This window comes from Halyomorpha halys, unplaced genomic scaffold (assembly GCF_000696795.3).
Source record: "Halyomorpha halys isolate HHAL.00 unplaced genomic scaffold, Hhal_1.1 Scaffold978.1, whole genome shotgun sequence".
Taxonomy (NCBI): Eukaryota; Metazoa; Arthropoda; class Insecta; order Hemiptera; family Pentatomidae; genus Halyomorpha; species Halyomorpha halys.
Genome location: NW_027105627.1, coordinates 378,855 through 396,778, shown reverse-complemented (window position 1 = coordinate 396,778; position 17,924 = coordinate 378,855). Strand labels below are relative to the sequence as shown.

The 17,924-nt window shown below is 30.9% G+C and overlaps 1 protein-coding gene across 1 annotated transcript in view; it reads left to right on the top strand.

The window, feature by feature from the left end:
- ChT (choline transporter) overlaps positions 1–17,924 on the top strand; it is a 101,423-nt gene extending 83,499 nt beyond the window's left edge. Inside the window, exons 10-12 of the mRNA XM_014431500.3 lie at positions 3,471–3,574; positions 4,166–4,438; positions 13,848–17,924. Coding sequence (XP_014286986.1) covers positions 3,471–3,574; positions 4,166–4,438; positions 13,848–14,130 — 660 coding nt within the window. The 3' untranslated portion in view covers positions 14,131–17,924. The remainder of the gene's footprint in view (positions 1–3,470; positions 3,575–4,165; positions 4,439–13,847) is intronic.

Here is a 17,924-nt window from a genome sequence, read left to right as displayed (position 1 = left end):
AAGATAATTAATTATAAAATCATTATTATAATTTTAAAAAAATATCTTTATTGAAATTTACAACTGTATATTATATAATACATTCCCTAAATTTGATCTTAGTCAAAATGGAGTGTTACAGACGTGTAGAGAAACTACCCATTGGTAGCACTCTAATGACATTTTACATTAGTAGGTCTCGTGGCCATTTTATTTTCAGGCGCCTAGGAGAATTATCAGGAATGGAAGAGGATACAAGGTTAGAAACAAGGGGGTTTGGGTGGTTAGGAAGTTTATGAAGGAGTGATATCAGGTTTGGGCTAGATAGGTTATATAGGGAATATTAAGGTCTTTATGATTTTATTTGTGACAAAGTAAGGAGCGTTGAGGATTTTGGTTGTATGGATTGATACGAGAGGAATTCGAAGGTTTTTTGGAGTCCCAAAGATCAACTCCTTATGTCCAGATTGGCCTAATTACAGTCATGTAGATAAGTCTTTTGTAATGAGTTGGAAGTTTAGACTATTTGTCTAGTAAGTGCTGTAATAGTCGAAATCGACATGCAGTTTCCTGTCTTTTCAGTCTTGTGTGAGGATTCAAGGTTAATCTAGAATTTATTTTAATCCTTCAATTACGAAACCATTCTTCGAGGGCTGTATTATGGGATTGGAGAGTTTGGGATACAATTAATGGGTTATTATTAACAGCGAGCACATATGTGTCATCGGCATACGTGGTTAAGATAGTGTTAGAATTGGTTGGAATGTCAGCTGTATAGACCGTTATTATAATTTAAGTACGAAATTATATGTTTATAGTAACTAAAATGAGATTCATAAACTATGTTTTACAAATTATCTGATCTGTTGAGGAAACACAATAATTTTCGTACTATATCGCATTTTTTATTGAATTTTAGAATCGTTTATATTTGAATTCAATGTTTTTTTCAAAAAGTCCCGTTTGAGACTGTTCTAAATGAAAATTATAACTGAAATATCCAGACAGGATCATTAGTAATCCACGATAACTGCTAATTTATAAATATAGAAATGCATTGGAAAAAAACAAACAAAAATAATCAAACGTTTATCAAGTATGTTAAAAGACGTTTTTATAAAAACGAGTTGGCCTTTTCAGGGAGTAAAAATGAAAAAATATATAAATAGAAAATTTGAAATGAAAAAAAGTATATTTTTTTTTTTTTTTACAATTATAAGTAATTTTAATTAATTTCTATGGCTGAGGGGTAGAACAGATGGTGCCAGGTAAATCCATCTGGATTCAGGTAAGCCTGAGTTTGGTTTTAGTATTTTTTTTTAATTATTTAAAAAGAGAAGGGAAATGTTTGATTTGAATTAATGTATCATATACTTATCCACCCTAAAGATTTAATTGGAGTAACGTTGTCTAATTAGTTATTAACTGCTGTTTGAGGGACTAGAGTTTTTTTTTTAATATATTAAAACAACCTACTAATTGATTTACTAAAGATGAAAAAATAATAATAAATAATTCAACAAGTCTAACATTTTATTATTCCAAATTATATCTATGATAAGCCGGTTTAATTTACATACTGATTAGGGAGAGGGGATCGTTTGGCCATTGGATATCAGAACACGATTGCCCCGGATTATGGGGTTGAATATCCCGCACGTGTTTGAGTTCACTGCTGCTGTATTCAATTACAGTGTTTTGAATAATAGTCATTTACATGCTCTAAAGATGTTATTGAACATTATTCAAAAATGTGTAATTATTATTTAAATATAATAAAATTCATCCAAGTTAAGCCTCAAAAACACTGTTAATATTTTTTTAAAAGTCAAACTTTTCGGCCAATCCTTCTCAAGGACAATATAATAAATATCAGCTTTTATTATACATTAATTTTTAACAGACAGCATTATTACTAATAAAGTAGTATACCTCAAATAAAAATTTACACCTCACATCCAATAATTTAAAAACTTTTTGCAGACTTTTCTGTCCACGTTATTAATTTCAGTCAAATAACCCTATTAAACAATAAAACTATAGGGAATCATATTAATTTATTAATAAGCCTTTCTTGGCTTATCTCTAATTACCTATTTCATCATTCCTCCATTAAATTTTAAAACTTTTAATTACAGATTAACTTAAAACTATTATCACTTTCTTATCACAGAATATTTTTAACCTATTACAAGAGCCGGGAAGAAAAAAAAAGCAATTATCTCACTCCAATTTTTTATTACTTTAATGAAAGCTATGTATAGTTACTAGTCAAAACTGATGAGTCTGCTGAGTATAGGTAAGGGGGAATAAAAAATGGCGGTTGTTCCAAAATCTTAAAAAAACATTAATTTTTCATTCGGAGCTCTAAATCGTTCTTCTCTCCAGATTCCTTTTAAAAAGCAACATTTCATAAAAATGTACTGAAATATCAGTAGTTAGTTAATTTATTTTGAGAAATCTATATCTCAGGAACAATGTGATGTTTAGATATCAGTTAGCAATCAAATTAAAGCTAGTTTAATGGACTATAAAGTAATTTATGACCTTTACCTTCGTAAATTGATTTATAGTTGTTCGGACAATAAGTTTGATTTATAAAAATCAAATTTATTTCAGAAACCATATTTCGACAATTATTATTTTAAACATTAATAAACTAGATTAAAATTTGAAATAAAACTATCTTCTCTCAGTTGCCTCAACAGTCTTTTAGATACAACAAACATAAAAAAGGGACAAAACTGGAGTAAATAATTTTAGCTAAACACTCTCAATCAAATAACAATAAAAAAATATATATCAACAAAGAAAAGTCATATCAAGGACGGTTAACGTAGAATTCTAGATAAGTCGACAAATTAAAAAACTTCTTGAAAATATCGAAGTATAATCAGTGAAGTATGTTTATTGATTAGTGTTTTCAGTAAAATCTATATACTTCCACATATCACTAATTTGCTTGAATAGTACAACTTACAAAAAAAAGTTTTGATTTTATTTAGAATTGGACGTATTCCAAATATAGTATAGTAGACTGTAGTTAATATCTTTACTGTGGTCACCCTACAAACCTTCCAGAAGCTATTAGAGTTATTACAAATTAACTCCAGTCTATGGTACAATCTATAGAATACATCAAACAAAAATTTAAAAAAAAAAACTAACTTTTTTTGTCAGATATGCCTCTATTCAAGCACTGATATCAACTCTTCGATGTATAGATATAGTTTGAAATTACTGAGGATGAAATCTGTTTTGTTTATATACTTTATTAAAATAGCCTCAACATGAACTACTAACATTAAAATAAAAGTTAAAAAAATAACACATTACAGATTAACGTTCTAATCTTTGCCAATCCTCATCATCAAGGCTGTGGAAGATTTACTTATTCCCAAACACACATATTATATAAATAAATAGTTAATTATTTATAAATTAATAATCATATATAACTAATGGTTTAATTTAAAATTCGTATGTTATAGGCTTCAGAGATGGAAATAATCTGGGTTATGAGGGTGTCAATATTTGTTGTCGGAATTTTAGCTACAATCATGGCTTTGACTATTCCTTCTATTTACGGATTGTGGTAAGTGTATGAAAAAATTATTATTTAATTTAATTTAATTTTTTTCTGTATAAGTTTAATTTAATTAATTTTTTATACTTATTACAATTTTAATAATGATTTTTTTGTCTATTACTTATTAAGTTTAAATTTTCTCTATTTATTATTTTGTTATTTTTTAACTTATCTATCTCTGTATATATAGTGGTAATTACTAAAATCTATATTAAAAATGTCTGAATTTATATGACAGCATATAATAAGACAAAATAAAGAAAAAATTAATAAATTACCCTATAGAATAATACAGGTAATATTGGCAGACATTATGGAAAATCATACTTAAGGTTTAAATCTTCTAAATGCACTCCTTTGGTTTTAACTTAACAAACTTTTTATTTCATAAATGCCCTTTTATTTAAAGGAATTCCTTAGGAACTACTTAGTAAGGGGAAACTTAATGGAGCTTTTGTAAAACGAAAATATGTTACGAGAAGATGACGGAAGGACTCTCGTAAAGGGAGCCTTTAGTTTAAAGTCTTCCTTAAGAACATTAACACGGCATTTAGATTTATCATATTTATATTCAGTACATGATTCCTAACGATGCAGGTCGATGTGCTCGGACCTGGTCTACGTTATCCTGTTCCCTCAACTGCTGATGGTGGTCCACTTCAAAGACTATTGCAACACCTATGGAAGCCTCTCTGCCTATATCATCGCCCTCGTGGTCCGGATCTCCGGAGGAGAACCGCTCCTCAGCCTCCCGGCTCTGATCAAGTACCCAGGATGGGACGAGGCAGAGCAGCGACAACTCTTCCCTTTCAGGACAATGGCCATGCTCATCTCTCTCTTCACGCTCGCAGGCGTCTCGTGGGGTACCAAGTAAGTCTGTATTAAACAATCTCTTTGATTCATAAACATATTTATTTTTTTAACAATTATTGTAATAACAAGCACCAAGACAGGTACAACGACTATTCTGACGAGATACAACTCATCTACGTTTTTACGCTTATATCAACTAAAGATGACGAAGAACGTTTCAAACACCATAGCAGTATTATGAAATCATGTTGGAATGTCGAGGAACATAACTGTCAATAAATAAAAAAACTTCTTTCTAGTGTTATTTTCACCTACACCGTGCAATTAGGGGTATAGAAAATAAATTAACAGGATACACGGTTCTTCACGGAATATGTGGTGTTCCTCAAGGTGCAGTGCTCTCTGCTGTTTTGTTCAATATATACAGTGCCCTTGTCGTTGGACAAAGCTATAGTCTTACATAAGTATTAGTATTCACTTATGTATGATATTGCATTTATAGTTAAGCTAAAATCCCTAGAAGACAATGAGGAAAACAGTTCTCACTTACAACAAAATAATGGGAATATTCATAAACTTATTTATTATAATTCTTATTATCTTTCTATTTTTCCTTCCGCAGATAATATTGCCACATAAATATTGAATATATCGCCTATAAACAGTTTAAAATTCTTCAGTTTTTATAGTTTGAAACTAATTTTCACCGACCTTCTGTTCAGTCTAGAGGACTTCTAGGATCGGATTTTATTTTTAGGTTGAATTGTGCCGGTCTTACCTCTGTTTTTAATCCATATATAAATAAGTGATATATGGAATATATGAATACGGAATACATTAGATTCTAATAATAAAATATTTTTTGCTATTTACTTATAACTGAACCAAAAATTACATCTCAGTATTGACAAAATATGGTTTAGGTACAAGTAAATAGAAAGAAACTTTTTTTTTTTAATCGTCAGACGGGTAGTCTTTTACAATCTCTAACTGAGAGAACTTGAGAACTAATTAAGTCAGTTTCCCGCTCAAGAATCTGAGTAATATCAGATCTAAGCAATGAAGATCAAATGAGACTCATTCAAGCCTCATCAAGTCATTCAAGCAAAATTTACAGAAATGCGACCACAGAGTGGTGTAAGATGTACTTTACTTTATTTGAGAGGAAGAAAATAATGACTCTATGACATACTATGTACAATTACGTCTACTACAATCTACATGCTACTACGTACAACTTGCCACCTAGAGTCTCCTTTGACAACTATTCTTGATGACTCTCTAGAATCTAAAATAATCCTTATTTCTTACATGATATTAGGGACGAGAGAGCCGTATGGGCTGGGGTCCAGGTCCCAGTGTGCTCGGTTCGTTGTGGGTTCGATTCCCATCTGCGGCAGCTAATATTTATTTTTAGGCTGTAACGAATGAATCTTGACACTCCCAGCTTGGTTAGTTGGCAACTCAGGTAGCCACCAGGGGTTGGCAAAATGTACTAGGAGGCCAACTTGCCGGACTTGTTCTCCCCACCAAATACCAATAATAAAAAAAAAATTATCAAGGTTGAGAAGGATAACTCGAAGAGGGGATTTCGATAGATGTGTGAGTGGAATGAATTCCTAGGAATTGGAAGAGAGAACTAAGCCACATGAAAGCACTCTATATTGTTTATTCTAGAGCATGTGACACGAAAAATAACCAAAAAAAAGAGCTTATGCTGCCTTAAAAAAGATTGGGTAAGCAAGTACGTCCATGTTAGTAACAAAAGACACGCTATCCCGTTAAAACCATAAATGCTAAGCTTTTTACTACACTGTGATGTAAACATTTAAACTATTTACTTATACATATATGAATAAAGGCATTTGTAGAGTTACAAGTACTATTTGATAACTTTAAAATAAAATATGTAGTCAGAAAAATTAATCATGAATTAGCTGACCATACCACAATTGAACCACATAAAATATTTTTAAAAAAAGATTGTGGTAAATGCCTTAGTTTTTACTCACACTCGAAATATTTAAAAAAAAAAATTTTTCAGTACATAACAAAGCAACGTTTCGGTAAGAGTGAACTTAAATACTAGGTTAGTAGTAGTATTTAGTAGGCTACCCTTGGACCCACGACCATCCATTCAGAGTGTCTGCCCATTGTGGTCACTGCCAAAAGAGAACAAGAGCTTTAACTACTTCCTTTTTGCCTCAATTTTCCAACAATTATCTTGGGACGTGTTGAGACTGGATTGCTAGCGCTTGATGCCTCTGGCGGCTAAACGGTCATTTAAATTCCTGACGTTGGGATGGTTTTGCTAGTTATACAACCGATTGGGGCCTTCTAAGCACGTGTTAAAGCTTTTAGAATTTTTCTAGGAAGATCCATTTCATCCTTTATAGCCTAAGGGTATGACGGTTAAACTTTTGTCGCATAAATATCAAGATTAACGATTTCCCTAATGGCAGGTCCGACGATACACACTAATAACTGGGTATGATTATGATTTAATTTTTACTACCACTTACCTAAATATTTTTTTAAAATTTATTTATTGATATTTACAACTGTATAAAAAATACAACAAGTAAATTTGATCGTAATGACATAATGATATGATACAAGATGTAACTACCCAGTAGTAGAACTCTAAAAACAGTTTACAATATAAGGTCACGAGGCCATCTTCTTTTCAGGCGCCTCGGAGGATCGCCAGGAATGGAAGAGAAAGCAAGGTTAAAAACTAGTGGGTTTGGGTGGTTGGGGAGTTTATTATGGAAGGAATAATGTCGGGTTCGGGCTAGATCGGTTAGATAAGGAACCTAAATCTTTATGGATGGTTTTATTAGTAACAAAATAAGGAGCATTGAGAATTTTACGAAGGATTTTTTGATTGTAAAGATTACCTAAATATGAAATACTTAAGAAGCATGATAGCAAAACCTTCTGGATAAGAATTTTTCGCAGAAATCACATATTAAGGTTTCATGAATCCAAATAGTATTACGTTTAGCAAATTGGCCAAATGCCTCGTGTGTCACAGATGTTTTTTTTCTCGCTAAAATTAATTTATCTGTGTGACACTTTATATAATAAATTTTTATGCTTGTTTAACGTATCCTCAAGAATGGCTCTAATAATTAGGATTAACCTGTTAAATATTATAGTCATAATATTTCATGACAGTGCTTAAACGTAGAACTTCAAAATCATCATAAAGTAAAAGTACTTTAGATGAAGTTATTTTCCTTACTACTGTCGTTACATTTACCTTCAGATCTTCTAGAGCAAAATAGTATTTTCTAGGTATGACTTCTAAACATTACGCTAAGAAACGCGATTAAAACAAATTTTTAATACGATTGGTTCATTTTGGCGATGTCCAAATATCTGGTGTGAACTGATGCAGAATTTCTTTTGATGTAAATATAAATAATTCAACTATTTTGTTTTACTTTGAGTAACTTAAAATAACCCGTTATGGTGTTTCACAGTCAAGGCTTTTGACAGAAATAAAACAGTCAATAGAATTGGTTTTCCTTTGTGGAAAATAGAAAAGAAATGGATGAACGGTCCTATATAAAGGAAACTGAGAACTACAACCCAAACAAAGGATTCAGAGAGAAAGGCAAGGATAGAAGTCAAGGTCACTGCTGGTTAGAGAGTTTACTATTTTTCCTTTCATTTGTCACTTTTCTTTCGCAGTTGGGAAGATTTGTTTTATACTTTAAACTATAAAAGTGAAGGAACATAATAATAATAAAGACTTAGCGAACCCGAAGGTTCGATGCCGATACTACCAATCGTTCTCTACATACATCTTTCCAGTACACCTCTCTTAACCCAAATCTACTAAATCAGTTTTAACGCAGTCCTCCCATGTACGTTTCGGTCTTCCCCTCGGGCGAATACCCGGTGGTTCAGTTTAAATTAGCATTTTAGGGATCCACTTGTCACTATGCTCTCCACTATCTTATATACCCATCTTATACGCAGCGAAAGAACATACAAACCACAATATAGGAATATAAATGTCGAAATATATTGTACCAATAGTTTTAAAACAATATATCGGAATAGTAGATCAATATACCAATAATAAATTTTTTATTAATTATTTTTCTGTAGTTTTAGAGCAAAATATCAATGAATTAGAATTGCACTGTGTTAAACAAATTAGTATGATATATAAAACTAATTTAGGGGCTCTAACTTCTAAAACCGTAGAAAGAAGAATCGAAAGATTTGAATAGAACAGTTGGGAAGATTTTTTTTATACTTTAAACTATGAAAGTGAAGGAACATAATAATAATAATAATAATAAGGACTTAGCGAACCCGAAGGTTCGATGCCGATACTACCAATCTTTCTCTACATAGATCTTTCCAGTACCCCTCTTAACCCAAATCTACTAAATCAGTTTTAACGCAATCCTCCCATGTACGTTTCGGTCTTCCCCTCGGGCGAATACCCGGTGGTTCAGTTTAAATTAGCATTTTAGGGATCCACTTGTCACTATGCTCTCCTATCTCTATCTTATATACCCATCTTATACGCCGCGAAAGAACATACAAACCAAAATATAGGAATATAAATGTCGAAATATATTGTACCAATAGTTTTAAAAAAATATATCGAAATAGTAGATCAATATGCCAATAATACAGTTTTTATTAATTATTTTTCTGTAGTTTTTAGAGCAAAATATCAATGAATTAAAATTGCACTGTGTTAAACATATTAGCATGATATATAAAACTAATTTAGGGGCTCTAACTTCTAAAACCGTAGAAAGAAGAATCGAAAGATTTGAATAGAAAGTCCATCATACAGTTACAGGAGCGATCTAGGATCAGAACCATAACACATGTAGAAGAAATAACAGTAAACTGCTGGAAGAGACTGGTCAATCAATAGCTCTCGATATGAAGGCAAGGAGGTTAAAATGGAAGGGACATGTGGGGCTTGAAGCAATCCATCAGTACACCTCTACACAACAATGAATGCCAGTATAGTTGGCTGGACACCACGTGGGAGGCCAAAAACCAGATGGATAGCCAGAATAAACGAAAATGCGAAAGAGCTATATGAAGAAAACTGGGAAGAAGTAGCCCAAGATAGGCAGGCGTGGAGAAGTCTGGTTCGGGTGGCCGAAGATTTGTAGAAACAAAAAAAAAATTAGCATACGTTAATTTTTTGTTAAATGAGAATTATATTTAACACAGGTTAAAGATGAGCTAGTTTAGCTCGAACTATCTATTGTAAAAGTGAAAAACAAATTAATTTTTCTTTAATTATATGATTGAAACATAGATATTTCGATATATCAAGGTAAGATATTTTATCTTAAGCAAAATTTTAGTACTGAAATCGATACTAACAACACTATTAATACAATTGATATAGGAATGGCTATATTAAATACCGGAATTCTTATTAAGTTATTTTGATAATTGTATAATTTTAAAATACGTTTTATAAATCAATGATTAACTTATTTGTCTTGACTATGAACAACGAAGCAGCATTTATCTCGTAATTATAAAAAAATTTGAGTGTTAATTGGTGTTATAGGTTTATTTAAAATATATATAACATATTATATAAAGAAATATAATATTTATTATAATTCAATGGTATATATTGTTACTGAGAAGTAGGAGTATAATTAATAAAAGTGTATAATAAATGTTATTTGTTTTAAGTGAAGCAATATCGTTGTATATTATGAAAAATTTTGGGAAACATTAATTAATTATTAATTCAAGTCGTATTATCATTGAACTCTTTTCTGAAGGAAAAAATATCCTATTAAAGTTCTGGTGTAAATGATCATAATAAAGAAGTAAACTACAAATATTTAATTATTTATTCATCTACATAATATATTCATGGACTTACATTAGAAAAAAAGAAATTATTCCAATTTTTTTTTTTAAATGATAATATCAACAAAATATCGATATCCCAATATCAAAAATCTGAAATCGATATTATAATATCTAATACTTAATTTTTTTTTTATCTGAAGTTTGACAACAAAATTTGACCTGAAACCGTTAGGCGACGTTTGGGTTGACCTCAGCTAATATCGATAGTAAAGGGAAGAAGACATCATTCTCCTATTGACAAGTTTGTTCTGTATTTTTGCTGTGAAACCTGTTATTCATCAGTCGATTTTCATTATAATTTCTTTTAATAGGTTTTCGATAGACAAATTTTAATATCCATATTTTACATTGATTGTTTTTACTTGTGTTGGAAAAATATAATATCAGATATCTACATAATCGACAACAGGCCTTCTCAGATAAATTGTTTATCCATTAGTAGGAATGAACTATTTACGATTTTAATAAATTAAATCAATTAATTAATAATGGCACACTACATACATCTTTATTTGTTGATAAATGTGTATAATAAATTTTCTTTAACAAAATGAAACTATCAATACTTTAAAATAACAAATTAGTTAGGCTTGAGACAAGCGATCCATGAAGGGGTGAATCTATTCATGGTTGGAGTCACAGAGTGGACACTCCGGAGGTCAAAGCGACCACAATGGGTACCCAACCCAGCCTTTGATCTAGCCAACCATTAGCCTAACACGAACCAAGCATACCCAAGCTGTCGGTCATACAAACCTCACATAATTGGACAAAGCATGAGGAACACCTGATATAAGCTAAGTTTGACACTCAAATAATAATGTTCTATATCTGACCAAGTTATTGTTTCAATTTAAATTTAAACAATGAGTTAATTTATATTATTATACCTAATATTAAAATAGGCATCACGAAACAAGGTGGGTCTGAAAAATCGCGCTGTTGTGAAATCTCGATCTACATCATAACCCAGCTTTCAGTGATGAAAGAGAAGAAATAGTTCTCTTTTCACAGATTCTCGTAATGAAATTATGTTTGCTTTCATCGAATAATTCATTCGTAATGAAATCAAACCCTATAAAAAGTCGATTATGCATAAATACTGAGTAATGAAATTATCAACGATATTACTTCCCTTTAAGCAAATAAAACACGGATTCATTTTTCTTAATTACCAAAAAAACCTATAATAACGATATACATCATTAACAAACTTAAAAAATATAATAATTTATATGAAATAAAAAAAAAGGTGAAAATAACGTTTATCTTCGAAGAGTAGGAGTTTTTATAATATTTACCAAAATAAATTGATTTCATCAGAAAAATTCATATTCATATGCAAATATCATAAATACTACTATCCCTACGAAGATAAATATTATAAACCACTTTATAGTTTATTAAACTATCTTCAATTTGAGTGCTGGCAGACATGTGGACTTCTAATGGTTCTTGAGATATAGTTCTTCATAAATCGAAATTTTTGTCCGACTAGAAATCATCATCTTTTTAATTTATTTTGAAAACAATATGACAACGCTAATCCTACGACGATAGACGTCATAAAGCACTTAATAGCATATTAAATTAGCTATAATTTGAGTATCAATAAACATTGGTACGTCTAATAGTCCTGAGTTGTAGTTTCTTCGTCTATTTGGTCACATAAAGTTATGTATGTGACCAAATGGACGAAGATCTTTTAGCGTATTCTGAATAGTTTGAAGTTTTCTACAAATACTTTTTTTATTTAAAATTTTAAACGCATCACTCAATTGTAGAATAATCCGGGTAACATACGTCAGTACATTCCCTTCTCTCCAAACAATACTGTATTTTCGATTATTACTTAATAACATTAGTTTCAAGATTACTGTGATTGGGACCTACGGACGAAATATAGTCGTATCTAAGTATCAAAAATTACCCCTGAAGAACAGATCCGCTACCTTGGATTACATCTGGACAAACGATTAGCCTAGAATCCTCACACACGACTGAAAAGACAGGAAACAGCAAGTAGATTTCGACTATTACAGCTGTTACTAGAGAAACCGTTTAAACTTCGAATTAATTACTTAATGACAATTATAAGGCCTTTTTGAACATTCTGAGTTGAGCTTTGGTGATCCACTAAACCTTCGACTTCTTGCATCCAATCCTTACAATCCAAAATCCTTCGTAAAATCCACAATGTTCCTTACTTTGTCACAAATAAAATCACACTTAAAGACCTTAATGTTCCATATGTAACCGATCTGAACCAGATACTATTTCTTCCATTATAAACTCCCAAATCCACATGTTTATAACCTTGTCCCTGTGCCATTCCGGCTAATCCTCCGAGGCGTCTGAAAAGATGATGGTTACGAGACCTGCTAATGTAAAAACGTTATTAGAGTGCTACCATTGGGTAGTTTCTCTACACACCTGTATCACTCCATTATAAACTAAAAGAAAATTTACTAGATGTATGAATATAATGTACAGTTGTAAATAGCAATAAATAAATAAAAAACTGATAACAAAATAATACATTTGTAGCGAAAGGGAGCATCCTTTCCTGGGTCTAGTCATGGCACAGGTGTGTCAGTGTATACACTGCTTGAGATAGAGAAGTTTATTGCCAATCTATGCTCGCAAAAGTTGTTTTTCTGTACGCACACCTAAGACGATGGCCTATCTCCTCTCCTTCTCTCCAGCAATCTTAGTCCGTCCGCTTAATCTCGGCAACTAGTAAGCTGGCTCCTATCATGACAGTTCTAGTCCGTCCGCTTCATCTCGGCAACTAGAACTGTTACTCTACCTCACTCTCTCATCTAGACCTCCTCTACCTTCGTCAGTGTCCAGGGCTCATCCTCTGGCACGGCCGTTCCTATCTTATCAATGAATACGCCTTGTCGTGGGCCTTCTGAAAAGAGTATAATCAGGCTGGAGAAATCGCCTAAGACCAGACAACCCCAACACATTTATTTGTTTTTTAACTTTGGTTCCACATTTACAGTCAATGTATCAATTATTGAACATATTTAGAGCTTGAAGAAATGGTGGCAGACTACATAAAAAAAACAACATGTTTTTTTATCAGAATCGTTCATCCGACGTTTTGACCCACAATGGAGGTCTTCGTCAGAGCTAAAATAAAACATATTGATTATACGTAAGATTAGTCAGTATTATTATCTTAGGTAATTAATAGGTCTGTTCAATAATATATATTACTCCAATACTCATTATTATGTGAGTTAACAATCTTTAGTAGTTCGTTACATCCCCCCTATTTTATTTCGGTTTTTGATAGTATATATGTTTAATATTATTATTTTAAGTAGTATGTTTGTATACCTTAACCTTCACATCTGTTAAATTATATTTTAACCTTTTACTCTTTCATTGGCTTTACCTCCTTTGTATCTTTTTAGCCCTGACGAAGACCTGCATTGTGGATCTAAACGTCCAAAGACTATGTCTTTCAAATTCTCATATAGTCAATCATTTGTAGATAATAAGTGAATATTGATTCAATTCTTTATTCTCTAAAATAACTTTTTATTAACGTTGTTAAATTGTTTCGTAGGTACGTTTTCGAAGGAGGATACCTGGCACCAGGCTACGATTTATTCCGCTGCGTGGTGAACATTCCCGAAGACGTGGTACGCGTTGGAGAGCCCGCTGAAGGTGAGATGGCAGTGATGACTTCAGGAGCTATGGGTCCGCTCTACGGATCCGCTGCGGCAACATTGGTAGGCAAGGACGAGATGAACGGGAGGATCAATCCTGCGCTTGAGACAGACGACGACGATCCTGCCATCGACTTAGCCGAGGTGAAGAAGCGTCAAGCGCAGCAAACGCAACTATAGGCCGCAGAATAGGTGCAGGGAGCACAGATCCGTTGAAACTTCCCAGTTATTTTTTTCCTAATTTTTAAAATGTTATTTCATCATTTAATATCTTTTTTTTTCAAAAAGAGCCAACATCAGTGTGAAAAGAGCCCATCGCTTCTGAGACGAAAATTTTAATAGGATCAATGACAGACTTAACTTAACTTGACAGACTTAAATTCATTCGAAATGTGTTAGAACTATAACTCAACCAGTATTGCCCAGATTGGAGTTATTAATGCGATTCATAATTATTGTAGGAGGTTATGCATTTTTGTGTGGTTTCGAATTGGGACAACTTTCAAACAACCGGGGAAAAATACGAACGAACGAAACTTTACCTGTTCTATAGAAAAAAAAATTATGGATCTATTCTTGATTGTATAAGTGTGGAGGGAAATAGATTTTCTTTGGGAGGGGGATGGGTACTACTGAACTCAACCAATTAGTATGCAGCTGAGGAAATCTAATTATACAACAAACGACTTCATGAAAAACTACTAGAACATACTAATTGACTAAAACAAAACATGGATACAACACAAACATCAGAAAGTAGAACATAATAAAGATTTCGTAATCACTTGAAGCTTATTTTTGCCACTGAGCTTTTATAAGTACCAATATTATAACAAAAAAACTTCCCAAATATATTAACGCAATTTGAATAATATCAATTATCCGAAACTATCCTGAATATGATTGCCTGACATCTTAATTGTTTCCTCGGAAAGTGCTGAAGATATTAATCGCATCTGACCAATGTGGGTTGAACATTTTCGAAATCGAGGGATACAGGTTTATAATTAAAATGGGCTCTAATTCATCAGACGATCACTATGGCTTTTATGAAAAAAATTATCTATTTATATAAGAGTTTGATCTATTGTGTGTTCGCGTGACTTGAAATTTAGCCATATATTGGAATAAAAAAAAAAAAATAAGATTTCTAGTTTTCTGAACACATAATACGACTAAACACATTAATTTTCTGAAGAAGGGATGATATGTGATTTCATTTAATAATCAAGCACTAAGCAAAGAGGAGAAAGTATATAATAGTGAGCTAAATAATTAAGTATATTTTTATTACCCTAATAAAACTAATTAGGTAATAACAAGTACATATTTAGTCACTCATCCCAAATATAAGCTTTTTTTTTCATTGGCTAAGTCATTAAACTTTTATTTATTTTAGTTTTTCATAAACGAATTATCGTATTATTTTTCCATTGCAAATGAACGATTTATTTGTATTTGTATTGTATGATTTATTATATTATATATATGATCTTGTTAAATTCCTTTCAACGGATAAAAAAAAAAAATGTAAAATGCAATCTTACTCCCTGCATCTTTATTTACATCTAATTTTTCAAAAATAGGTTTTAAACACCTAAACTCGCAATATTTATGTCTACCACTGGTAACAAATTCGTTAGACTTCAATAAATATTAGCAATAATTTACGGAAATAAAAAAAAATTAATTATCAAGAAAGTATTTATTGATTTTATTCATTTATTGTTATTGTTACTTACTGAGATCAACTATTGACTTTGTAGTCAAATCAAACTTGTATTTTCGAGTATATTTTAAATATAATATGTCGTTTCATTTAACAGAATATAATATGTTTAAACATTCATTTTAAATTAACCAGTTAACGAATCATTATTCAAAATTTTTTCTTTACGCATCCAACATCGTAAATAAATTATGAACTAAAAGTCTAAATAACGTAAAATATAAGATGAAATAGCATAAAAGAAATAAGCTGAATGACGATTCCAGATAAAAAATCGGATTTTTCATTCACACAGGAGTTTTTAAATTATTCTCCGAAGGAAATGGTTTCAATAATATAAATGGATTCGAAACCTATGTGCTATCATGAAAAACATAATCCTACATAAACATGTACTTATGCATTGTGCATGTTTGGCTGTATTTATATGTTTATCAGGGTGAAGCTAGGATTGATATAAAAAACAAATAAAAAAATAAATTGTTTAGCTTTGCTAATTCGATTTTTTTTTTTTACAAATAATCATGTTGATGACTTCTTGAATATTAGAAAATGAATTACTCGATTTGACGCCCGTACAAATTTCTATATCATAGATATGACAGTCGGTAGTCAAACTGTCATGAAACACGACATTTCCTCGGTAGTGGAGAGTTATATGCCACTTGCCACCTCGTTACCAAACTCAAGCACCGACACGAAACTGCATTTATAGTTACAGCATTCACCAAACTTGCACTAACAGGGCCCTCGACGAATTTTGGGACGAGAGCTTGGAGGACTATAGAAACATATCAGTTAGTCTTTAGGTAGATAAAACATAAAATACATTAGAAATGTATTGAACGTAACATATCAGCTAGAGGCCTAAACCTTCATATTCCAAGGTATTACCTATAATATATTATTAAATTATATAATATATTTATGTTATATATATTTATGTATTTATTTTAAATCGTGCTTCTTACGAAGAATATCTCGTTATCAGTATTATGTGTGATTTGTAATGTTAAGTACTCTATGCCTTCCCTTTAAAAAAGGCTATTTGTTTACGGCCGTCCTAAAATATGTTAAATTATGTTGGTATGCGACTACCCATAATTTTATTTCATTTTATAATTATTGCGCTAACCAAGCTTATATTATTGGTTTTTAGTTTTTTATTAACGCCTTGAGGCTATATTATGTGCAGAGACACAATTTTTATGCATTAAAATACATAATATGATGAAATGAACAATTAAAGCTCAAACAATGAAAAATAAATATATTATTATTTTCAAAAACTATTATAAATGAAGATTTATAGTCATTAATGATAAATTAATTTTTTTGGCCAAAATGAATATCAATATTTAAAAAAACAAAACAATGCATATGAAAAAGACTTATGACATTTTTAATTTAATATAAATTTTTATAATTTTATTTATTTTATAAGAAAAATCAAAAATATAAATAGTAAATGAGCTGTGTAAAAATTGAAGTTACTAAGCAAACTGAATCATTTTTAATTATTTGTCATAAAAAGAAAAAAACAATTTTCCGTAATAAAAACTATACATTTATTACCAAATAAAGGAAATTAATACATAATGTATAAAAATTTGGTCTCTGTTTATGTAATAGGGTGTCGAAAATATTTTTTGAAACGGCCGAAAATACTCATTGAAGACGAATTATAAAATAAATAAAACACCTGATTTTGCTCTTAGATGGCTGCCTAGGAAAGACCTTCGTTTTTGTTTTCGCGATCCTAATATGTTATTAAAAATTTATTTTGGACACCCTAAATTTGATTGTATATAAAAAAGAAGTCTTAAAAGTAGTTGCTGAAATATGGAAGATGTATTATTTTAAAATATAAAAAAAAATAAATATATGTAGTTTTAGATTGTGAATACTGGAAATGATAGGACATAAAAAAAAAAGAAATAGATAAATAAGAGTATACACAATAGATGGTACTATTTTAAATATATATATATTTCTGTAAAAAATTAAAAAAAGAGTGACAATACCATTAGTGTGGGAGTGAATTACTTTCCAATTAAAAATCCAAAATAGTGGTACAGTAGGTTTCTCTTATCAGGCGTTGTGGAAAAAATCGTTAAATGGAAATTCATTATGATTTTTTTTTTTTTTTTTAATTCATAGTTGATAATTTGACCTAATGTTGTTGGTCATTTCAAAACTAAGACTACAATAAGATGAAAAAAAAATTACATATTATAAAAAAATA